This window comes from Vulpes vulpes, chromosome 3 (assembly GCF_048418805.1).
Source record: "Vulpes vulpes isolate BD-2025 chromosome 3, VulVul3, whole genome shotgun sequence".
In the NCBI taxonomy this organism is placed as follows: domain Eukaryota; kingdom Metazoa; phylum Chordata; class Mammalia; order Carnivora; family Canidae; genus Vulpes; species Vulpes vulpes.
In genome coordinates, this window is record NC_132782.1 from 15,231,056 (window position 1) to 15,242,856 (window position 11,801).

General features: G+C 37.2%; 1 protein-coding gene across 1 annotated transcript in view; it reads right to left on the reverse strand.

The window, feature by feature from the left end:
- CFAP210 (cilia and flagella associated protein 210) overlaps positions 1-11,801 on the reverse strand; it is a 42,665-nt gene that overhangs the window by 29,761 nt on the left and 1,103 nt on the right. The window contains exons 2-4 of the mRNA XM_025994284.2: positions 4,763-4,989; positions 623-796; positions 327-520 (exon numbers count right to left, since the gene is read on the reverse strand). Coding sequence (XP_025850069.2) covers positions 327-520; positions 623-796; positions 4,763-4,989 — 595 coding nt within the window. The remainder of the gene's footprint in view (positions 1-326; positions 521-622; positions 797-4,762; positions 4,990-11,801) is intronic.

The following is an 11,801-nucleotide window of genomic DNA, read 5'->3' on the forward strand; positions in this document are numbered from 1 at the left end:
ATCAGAGTCCTCTCCACACAACCAGCAAACACAAATAGTCTTGCAGTTTGAAGAAAAGCTGTGCAGCCAAGCTCAAACAACCCACAGATGCATCAGATATAAATGATATTGCTGAATGACACTAGATTGTGTGGTTGCTTGTTATGCAGCATTATTGTGACAATAGTAACTAATATATTATTTCTGGGTAAGAGAGTAATGGAGAATTTTAACCTTTCTTTGTATTTTTTCTACTTACTAGTTATTTCAGCATGTATTACTTTTATAATCCGAAAAAAAAGCTTTTGTGAGAAAAAGAAGGTACAAAAAAGGTAATTTATACATACTGTTTTAAATGATCATTGGCAAGAGCCACTCTGTTTCTGCGTCGTTTTTCTGCTTTTTCTTGTTCTTCTTTAAAAGCTTTTTCAATGTTGAGTTTCAATTGTTCTTCCCATTTTTTATCTGATTTTATTTTATTCTTTTGGTATTCAATCTGTGCATCACGCTCTTTCATTACTCTACTAAGAAGAAGTCCTGACTACAAAAAAAAAAAAAAAAAAATTGTGGCATTAAAAAAAAAGCTTAATTATGTATAGATATGTTAAATATATACAGAAATGCAAGAAAACCCAAGTAGTACATGAAAGTTTTTCACTCTTTCTGTCTGATAAAACTGATATTGCTTTGCATATTCAATAGCCTTTTTTCTTTCTCCTTGTTTGTATATTTCTTCCTCCACATCAAGAATTTGTCTTTCTGCCTCTATTTCTTCATCACGCTTCTTTTTGGCTTCAAGTTTCTGTTCTTTCATCCCCTGAAAAAAGAAAAAAGCAGTCTTCTGTTTTCACTTTTCAATTTAATTTCAAAATTGAACTTTCATTATGAGTTTTTATTGTATCTGCATATATCATTGATAAAAAGACAGGTTACACTTACAAGCTAATATTTTAATTGAATTTTTTTGGTAGGTAACATGTTCACATGGTTAAAAATCCCAAAATATTATAAAGGTATACAGTGAAGCTCTCCCTCTAATCCTAACTTCCATCAACAATCTCTAAGATAACCGCTATTATTAGTTTCTTATATTTTCTTCCAAAGTTCCTTGCCATATTTACATAAAAAATATATGTATTACTACTTTTATTCCTTTAAAAAATCAACAGCAGCATACTTACATGCTCTTCTAAACCTATAAGGAGTCTAATGTGTCATATTGGATGAAATCTCTCTTCTTTATGGGTCATACTTTCCATGTCTTAAGAAAACTTTACCCTAAAATCCTGAAGATGTTCTATGATTTATTTTAAATTTTTACTGTTGTACTTTTCACATCTGGGTCTTTCATTCAGCTGAAGTTCATTTTTGTATATTCTATATCCTAAGGATATAATTTCAACTCTCCATATGCCAATTATCTCAGTATTAGTGATAGGATTCCCAATCCTTTCCCTTCTGACTTGAATGACATTTCTATCATATGTCAAGTTCCTATAACATGTGATAGTTTCTAGGCTCTCAATTCTGATCTATGACTTTGTCAATCTTTGTGTCCATAAAACAGTTCTTAATACTACATTGCTACCACATTTACTATATTTCTTCTTATTCTTTTACAACCATGGAGATATAAAGTATTATGTATAGTATGCTACTTCTGCCTATATATATGGTATATTCCACTCCTCCATGTCTTTATGGACCAGGGACTTGTCTAAAGTAAATTTTAAAGTGTAATTTACATACCTCCTTTTTAGTGTACAGTTTTACAAATGCATAATTGCTTATAGAACAGTTCCATCCTCTTCAAAAATATCTTCATTCCCTGATAAACCAACCACTCCCCGCATCTGCAGTCCCTGGCAACCACTGATCTGTTTTCTTTCCCTATACTTTTGCCTTTTTCAGAATGTAATATATGTAACATATGATATTAGTTACAATATAATTTATCCCTCTTCTAGGGGCACCTGGGTGGCTCAGTGGCTGAGCATCTGCCTTCAGTTCAGGGCATGATCCCAGGGTCCTAGAATCAAGTCCCACATCGGACTCCCTGAGAGGAGCCTGCTTCTCCCTCTATGTATCTGCCTCTCTCTGTGTATCTCTCATTAATAAATAAATAAAGCCTAAAAAAATTTATCCCTCCTCTAGAAAAAAGAATAAATTATGAATACTGTTCCTAAAGCAAGGTAGTACAAGCTTTTTGTGTCCCTTCCCACAACTAGGAAAAAATATTTTTGAATCTAATATCTAATAAAGGACTTGTATTCAGAATATATATATATATATATATACATATTTTAAGATTTATTTATTTATTTATTCATGGGAGACAGAGAGAGAGGCAGAGACACAGGCAGAGGGAGAAACAGGCTCCCGGCAGGGAAGGGAGCCTGACATGGGGCTCCATCCAGGGTCTCCAGGATCACGCCCTGGGCCAAAGGCGGCGCTAAATCACTGAGCCAGCGGGCTGCCCCTTCAGAATATATTTTTAAAATTATGGGGCACTTGGGTGACAGTTGGTTAAGCTTCTACCTTTGGCTCAGGTCAGGATCTTGAGGTCCTGGGACTGAGTCCCATATTCGGCTCCCTTCTCAGCAGGGAGTCTGCTTCACTCTCTCCCCCTGGTCCTCCCCCGTGCTCCAGCTCTCTCTCTCTCTCTCAAACAAATAATAAAAAATCTTTATAAAAAGCATATATTTTTAAAATTCCCTAAACTCAATAATAAGAAAACAAATCCCATTTATTTTTTGAAAGATTTAATTATTTATATCAGTGAAAGAGACACAGGGCCGAGGGGAGGCAGAGGGAGAGAGAGAATCTCAAGCTGACTCTGAGCTGAGCATGGAGCCTGACTTGGAGCTTGATTCTACAACCCTGAGATCACAACCTGAGCTGAAACCAAGAATCAAACACTCAACTGACTGAGCCACCGAGGTGCACTAAAACAAACCCCATTTAAACATGGGCAAAGGGATCCCTGGGTGGCTCAGCAGTTTAGTAGCTGCCTTGGCCCAGGGTATGATCCTGGAGTCCCGGGATGGAGTCCTACATCAGGCTCCCTGCATGGAGCCTGCTTCTCCCTCTGTCTGTGTCTTTACCTCTCTCTCTCTGTCTCTCTCATGAATAAATAAAATATTTTTTAAAAATGGGCAAAAGATTTGAATAAACACTTCACCAAAGAAGATATACAACAGAAAATAAGTTCGTGAAAAGATATTCAGAATCATTGTAATTAGTGAAATTTCAATTAAAACTATAGTTTGATACTATTTTACACCTATTAGAACGTCTATAATTAAAAAGACTGACCATAGCAAGTTGGCAAGAATGTGGAGAGAACCGAACATTTACACACTTCTTATGGGAGTGTAAAATTACAACTACTTTTGAAAACAATTTGGAAGTTTCTAAAATTAAATATGCAACCATTATATTATTCAGCCATTCTACCAAGATACTTACCCAAGAGAAGTGAAAGCATATGTCCACCAATAGACTCATACATGAATGTTCATATGCAGCTTTTATTTATAATAGCCAAAAACTGGAAACAGCTCATATATTAACTTTTGGTTGATGCCAAAATCATCAACAATTGAACTGATAAAATGTGGTAGGTCCATACAATGGAATACTTCTACTCAGCAATAAAAATGAAAGAACATCTCCAGACACGTCCCTGTGGGGCCCTGCACAGGCTGGGGGGTCAGGGGTGCGCTTGGGGAGCAGAGTCACCCCCCATCACCTGCTGCCCTGAGTAAAGTGATGATGCACCAGAAAAAAAAAAGAACAATTGCTACACCCAACAACATGAAGGAATTTCTTTTTTTTTTTTCTTTTTTTTTTTTTTTTAAGATTTTATTTATCCATTCATAGAGACACAGGAGAGAGAGAGGCAGAGACACAGGCAGAGGGAGAAGCAGGCTCCATGCAGGGAGCCTGACGTGGGACTCGATCCCGGGACCCCAGGATCATGCCCTGGGCTGAAGGCAGGCGCTAAACCGCTGAGCCACCCGGGCTGCCCCATGAAGGAATTTCAAAATAATTGTGTTGAATGAAATTTACAATAGAAAGCAGATGAGGGCAGGGGCACCTGGGTGGCTCAGGCAGTTAAGTGACAGACTCTTGATTTCAGCTCAGGTCATGATCTCAGGGTTGTGAGATTGAGCCTTGAATCTGGCTCTGTGCTCAGCAGTGAGTCTGCTTGAGATTCTCTCTCCTCTTCCTCTGTCCTTCCCCCTAATTATGTGTGCACAAGTGCATTCTCTTTCTCTCTCTCAAATAAATAAACTTAAAAAAAAAAAAAAAAAAAAAACAAAGAAAGCAACCAGATCAGGGCACCTTGCTGGCTCAGTTAATGGAGCATACAAATGGGGTTGTGAGTTTGAGCCCCAAGTGTAGGTGTAGAGATTACTTAAAAATAAAATCTTGAACAAAAAAAGAAAGAAAGTAGATTGATTGCCTGGAGACAGGCAAAGAAGAGTGGGGAAGAGTGAGAAGGAGTAAATCAAGTAAGAGGAAACTTTGGGTGATGAGAATGTTCATTATATGAACATTATAATGATGGTTTCAGGGATGTGTAAATATGTCAAAACTTACCAAATTGTATACTTTAAATATGTCTTACCGTATGTCATTTCTCTTAAATAAAGCTGTTAAAAATGTGTTTCAAAGCATTTTTATGATATTTTACATGCAAAAAAATATTTATAAAGGGGTACTAAGAAACAAGAGTGAGTCTTTGGTGTATGTGTACTCCTGGGTGATTAATACTTACTGCATATGTATTAGTCCAATGTTTTACTACTTCTTGGGATCGGAAATGCATTTCTTTCTTTGCCTTTCTCTCTGCACGAAGACATGCTGCTTTTCTTGTCAAATTGTCAAGGCTGTCTCGAATCCTTTTCCACTCATTGTGTGGAATTATGGTAATCTGCCGGAGATCTACCGTGCTAGGCAGAAGAGGTGGGTGGAGAGTCTGATCTTCTTCAGAGTTCTTTATTTCTAATAAATTTTAAAAAATGACTATTAAAGACTTTCAAGAGTTTAACATTTTTTCTCAGACATTTCTATAGTATCATGATATCTGGAAATTGTTTTATTTTTTTTTTTTAAGATTTTATTTATTCAGGAGAGACAGAGAGAGAGAGAGATAGAGAGGCGCAGAGACACAGGAAGAGGAAGAAGCAGGCTCCATGCAGGGAGCCTGATGTGGGACTCGATCCCAGGTCTCCAGGATCAGGCCCTGGACTGAAGGCAGCACTAAACCACTGAGCCACAGGGGCTTCCCCTGGAAATTGTTTTAAATGATAATTTTATTCTTGCTATTTTAAGAACATTAAGATTAAATGGAAAGTATATAAGAACTTGAAATCAAAAGATAGTCATTCCTTGGTCATTTCTGTACTCTGTAAACTTAGGCAAGTCATTCAACTTTTTGGAAACTCAATATCAACATCTTTAAAGTTGAGATCAATAATACCTACCCCAACAAGTTGTTATTAAAGCTTTTTTTCAAAATTGACCAAGTAGCAGTCTATAAATGGATAATTTGGGGGATGTTCATCTATTTAAGTTGTAGACATCATGACTAACTCTATTCAACTCTTTCCTGAGTAGCAGCAATGTAATCTGGACAACTAACTACAGTCTCAAGTGGGCCTCATTAGTTTAAGAATAATTGCATCTCCCTTGCCAATAATTATTTCTGTAATATGCAAATAAAAGGAAAAGAGATTTATTTGAGACTTTTAGAAAAGTTCCTTCTTGTTCTTCTGGGAGAGACGTCTGAGAGTGACTCTTTAACTAGATATGAACAGGAAGCATGAAGAACAGAAAGGCAACCATCCTATGACCACAAAAGGAAACAGCCTTACAATGAATTTATTACTGTGAACCACAAATGAAAAACAAAGGAGGACCGAGGGGAATGAGGATCTCATTGTGATGCTAAATCAATCAGACCTGGAAGCCTGGAGTTCCTGTTATATGAGCAAATAAATTTCCTTATTTTTAAACATGATTGAGTTGGGTATTCTATAGGAGTTAAAAAGCATCCTAAATGAACATACCACATATGAACTATGTAAATCTAGGCAAAACTATTTAACTCTCTAATTCCTTAATTGCAAAATGGAGATACTAATAGGACCTACTTTATGTGGTTGGTGTGAGAATTAAATGAAGTTGTATTTGTAAAAAACTTAGAATAGGGGTGGCACACAATATGTTCTCAATAAATATCAGCTATTATTATGTTTACTATTTTTATTAGATTAATGAAACTGCAGTACAGAGAAAAGCAGAAGCAAGAAATCACATGGCACCAGAAAGAGATAAAGATACCAAGAAAAAAGCTGCCACAATCAACTAGTGTCTTCTTGGGGTTTGCATTAAGGTTGATGGGATTGAGAAATTGGTTGCTAAAGTAAAGTAAGAGTTTAGAACCACAGGTACCACCTTGTCTATCACATATCAAGTCTCTGCCTACAGAATAAAGCTAAGCAAACCTGGGAAGAAGTTAGAATAGTGTTCTGGATCAAGTTATACCTAAATTCCAAGCTCTATGAGCCAAAATATTCCCCTCTTGTTTTAACTATTATGAGTTTGATTAGTCACTTGTAACCAAAGAGTCCTGACAAATACATCCTTGTAACAAGTTTCCTTTGTTTTGCCGAAATTGCAATGAAAGGCTAACTAAACAAAGGCTACTAGGTAAACCATTTACCTTTTGATTAACATATTGTTAAGCATATTGATATCTTTTTCTTGTGACAAAAACTTTTAAGATCTACTCCCTTAGCAAGTTTCAATCATGCAATACAGTACTATTAACTATAGTTACCACACTGTACATCACATCCTCAGGACTTATTTATTTTATAACTGCAAATCTGTACCTTTTGACCCCCTCTTCATCATTTCTCGCACTGCCCACTTCCTGCCTCTGGCAACCATCCATCTGTTCTCTGTATCTACGAGCTTGTTTTTTGGGAAAGTTTTGTGGAGTTTTTGTTTTTGTTTTACATTCTACATATAAGTGACATCATACTGTATTTGTCTTTCTCTGACATTTCTCTCAGCATATTGCCCTCAAAGTCCATGTTATTGCAAATAGCAAGATTTTATTCTTTTTTGTGTCTAAATAATATTCTCTCTCTATATATAAACCATATTTTCCTTATCCATTCATCCATCAATAGACACTTATGTTATTCCCATATCCTGACTTGTAAATAATGCTGCGTAAATATCACTTCAAATTAGTGTCTTCATTTTCTTTGGGTAAGTGCCCAGAAGTGGAACTCCTGGGTCATATGATAATTCTATTCATAATTTTTTGAGGAACCTCCATACTGTTTTCAATAGTGGCTGCACAAATTTACATTCCCCAAAACAAGGAGGACAAGGCTTCCCTTTTTCCAACATCCTCATGAACATTTATTTCTTATCTTTTTGAGAATAGCCATTCTAACAACCATTCTAATAGCCACCATTTATTGTGGTTTTGACCCAGTTTTTTAAAATCTAAAAGAATTTAGTTTCTTCATATTTGTAAATTCTCCAAATTTCTATTATTCATTCCTAATATCATTCCACTAGCTTTGAAGAATACATTTGGTATGATTTCCATCCTTTTAAATGTATAAAGGCATGTTTCATGGCCTGTCATGTGGCCTATCCTGAAGAATGTTTCATGTACAATTGAAAGAATAGATATTCTGCTCTTGTTGGGTGTAATGTTCTATTGATATCTGTTAGACCTTGTTGGTTTATCACAGTAAGTCATCTATTTCCTCGTCGGTCTCCTGTGTAGTAATTCTGTACATAATTGAAAGTGGGGTATTGATGTCTCCAACTATTATTGTGCTAATTCTCCCTTCAATTCTGTCAGTTTTTGCTTCATGTGTTTTGGGCTCTGATGACAGATGCATATATGTTGTTTTTTTTTTTTAAGATTTTTATTTATTTATTCATGGGGGGGGGAGCAGAGACACAGGCAGAAAGAGAAGCAGGCCCCATGCAGGGAGCCCGACGCGGGACTCGATCCCAGGTATCCAGGACCACACCCTGGGCCGCAGGCAGCGCCAAACCACCGCGCCACCAGGGCTGAGCACATATATGTTTATAATTATATCTTCTTGATGAATTGATCAATCATCAATCAGTATAAAATGTTCTTTATCTCTAACAACGATTTTTATCTTAAAGTCTATTCTATCTGATATTATTACAGCCCCTCCAGCTCTCTTGTTTGAATACTGTTTGCATGATGTATCTTTATTCATCTTTTTAACTTCAATCTATTTATGTCTTCGAATCTACAGTGAGTCTCTTGTAGACAACAGACAGTTGAATAATGATTTCTTAAATCTGGTCTGCCAGTCCGTATTTTCACTGAAGTGTTGAACTCACTTATATTTAATGTAACTACTAGTAAGGTAAAATTTATGTCTGCCATTTTGATATTTGTTTTCTATATGTCTTACAGCTTTTTTGTTCCTTTATGCTTTCAAAAAAGCCTTCTTCTGTTAAATAAATATTTTCCACTGTACCATTTTAATTACCTTGTCCATTTTTTACTGTAATTTTTGTGGTTTTCTTATAGTGGTTACCTTGGGAATTATGATAACACCTTAGTTTATCATAATCTAGTTCAGATTAATACCACATTTTCAATGGTTCCCAAAAACTCTTTTCATATACAGTTCCAGTTTCTCACCTCCCCTTTGTGCTACCGTAATACATTATAGGCCCATAAACACAGAATTATAATTATTTCTTTTGCAATTGTCTTTTAAATCAGAAGAAAAAAATTACAAATACACTTATGCAGTCTTTTATATTTACTTATGTGGTTACCTTAATTAGTAACTTCATGTGAATTGAATTAGTCTAACTCTTCTTTCATTTCACAGTGAAATGTGAAAGGGCTCCTTTTAGTATTTCTTGTAGGGAAGGTCTACTAGCAATAAATTTGCTGTTTTTATTTACCTGGAAATACTTGAAAAGTTTTCTTAGATATAAAATTCTCTAAGTCTTTTTCTCTCAATACCTTGAATAGGTCAACCTGCTGCCTTCTGGCCTCCATAGTTTCTTTTTCTTTAAAGATTATTTATTTATTTATTTATTTGACAGAGAGAGGGAGAGAGAGCACAAGCAAGGGGAGTGGCAGAGAGAGAGAGAGGGAGAAAGCAGGCTCCCTGTGCAGGGAGCTGACATGGGGCTCAATCAATCCCAGGACCCTGGGACCTGAGCCAAAGGCAGATGCTTAACTGACTAAGCCACCCAGGCACCCCTGGTCTCCATAGCTTTCTTTCTCTCTCTCTCTCTCTTTTTTTTAAGGTTTTATTTATTTATTTATGAGAGACACACACACAGAGAGGCAGAGACACAGGCAGAGGAAGAAGCAGGCTCCATGCGGGGAGCCTGATGTGGGACTTGATCCCAGGTCTCCAGGATCAGGCCCTGGGCCCAAGGCGGCGCTAAACCGCTGAGCCACCCAGGCTGCCCTTCTCCATAGTTTTCTTATGAGAAACCAGCTAGTAATCTTATTGAGGCCCGTTTGTATGTGTTGCATTGTTTCTCTCTTGCTTCTTTCAAGATTATCTTTGCTTTTGTCTTTTTACAGCTTGATCATGATATTTCTAATTCTGGATCTGTTTGAGTTTATCCTAGTTAGTGGATCAATGAGCTCTTTAATATGTAGATTGAAGTTTTTCATCAAATATGTGAAGTTTACAATCATTATTTCTTCAAATATTTTCTACTTCTTTCTCTCCTCTTCTCCTTCTAAGACTCAAATTATACGTATGTTGGTATACTTGTTGGTGCCCTACATTTCTATGAGGATCTGCTCATTTTTATTTTTTTTAAAGATTTATTTATTTATTCAGAGAGAGAGAGAGAGAGAGACTGAGAGGCAGAGACACAGGCAGAGGGAAAAGCAGGCTCCAAGCAGGGAGCCCGACGTGGGACTCGATCCCGGGACTCCAGGATCACATCCTGGGCTGAAGGCGGCGCCAAACCACTGCACCACCAGGGCTGCCTGGATCTGCTCATTTTTATTCATTCTTTTTTCTTCCTATCCCTTAGACTGGACAATCTCAATCAACATTTCACGGAATTTGGGCAGCCCCAGTGGCTCAACGGTTTGGCGCCGCCTTCAGCCCAGGGCGTGATCCTGGAGACTCTGCATGCATTTGTCCTTCGGGATTCCCAGGAATAAGTAGGGAGCTTCTACCTTCTATAAACATCTTAGTTCCCAGGTAGTTTTTTGTTTTGTTTTGTTTTGTTTTTAAGTTTTTTGGTTAGCTTGTTGGCTTGTACCCAATACTTACCACTGTATCAGTCATCTGTGATGTTAAAAAAAAAAAATTGCTACTGACCATTTTAACAAACATACCCAGTGAGCTCTGAGTCAGGTCAAATAAAGTCAAGCCTTGTGAGCAGTATTTTCCAGAGAACTCTGAGACAGATCAAGTGACAGTTATCTTAAAAAAGGGCTTTGGAGAGGATCCAATCTTGTTCCACCCCCTCCACAGGTTACTAAGCCAATAGATTTCACTGTAGTTTCAGTGGTTTTCTAGACTTCCATAGGACTAGGAGAAAAGTATGATATTAAAGCAGGTTAAAATGCCAAAAAAACTTATTGTTGTTACCAAGATTCAGCTATTTTTTCTAATAAACAGTTCTCAATTGTTGTAAGCCTTTGGTTAATTTCCTGATTTCTCAATGAAAAGTTGATTCTGACAATTTTTTGTCAGTGTTCTTTTTGATTTAATAGAGAGGAGGACTTTTGGAGATTCTTAATTCACCTTTCTGGCTGATGTCACTCCACTAAATCTTTAGATATTTTACAGATAGCTGTCTACATATCTGAACCTCTCTCCTACTTTTCACCCTCTTCTAAATGGAGATTACAGTTTAGCAGTGAGGCTCAGATGGTAACTTTTTAAAAATGTTTATTTATTTATAATCTCTACACCCAACTTGGGGCTCAAACTCATGACCTGGAGATCAAGAGTCACATGCTTAAGCTACTGAACCAGTCAGGTATCCTTCAGATGGTAACTTTTAGACTGAATGATGCAAAACATTATTTAACACCTATTAGATAAATCAGTCTTTTATTGTAGTACTGTGTATGTAAGAAAGTGAGTATGTGAGGTTCCTTGATAGTTCCGTTGGTTAAGTATCTGCCTTCCGCTCAGGTCATGATCCCAGGGTCCTAGGATTAAGCCCCACATCTGACTCCCTGCTCAGCAGAGAGCATGCTTCTCTCTCTCCCTCTGATTCTCCCCTTGCTTGTGCTCTGTCAAATTAATAATCTTTAAAAAAAAAAAAAAAAAAAGAGAAAGTGAGTATGTGACAGTAATTGTGTTTTTTCAATACATGTCCCAGGGATACGTCCTCCAACCTGTCAGAACCTTCCATGGCTACTTCATGAGTCCTTCATTGTATAAATACCAGTAGAGTCCCCTGGTGGGATAGCAGCTGGCCCTCACTCTGCATCTGGCATAAAGAGGCTCCACTGCTACAGAAGCTCAGGCAATGACATGAAGACAGTCCAAATTCCCAAAGTTCAAGCGGTCACTATGACAACATTAATTGGGAATTTAAAGACTTAAAAAAACAAAATCACTGTAATTGCTAAAGAGTTCTTTATTTTTTTTTAATTTTTATTTATTTATGATAGTCACAGATAGAGAGAGAGAGAGAGAGAGGCAGAGACACAGGCAGAGGGCTCCATGCACCGGGAGCCTGACGTGGGATTCGATCCTGTCCCGGGCCTCCAGGATCGTGCCCTGGGCCAA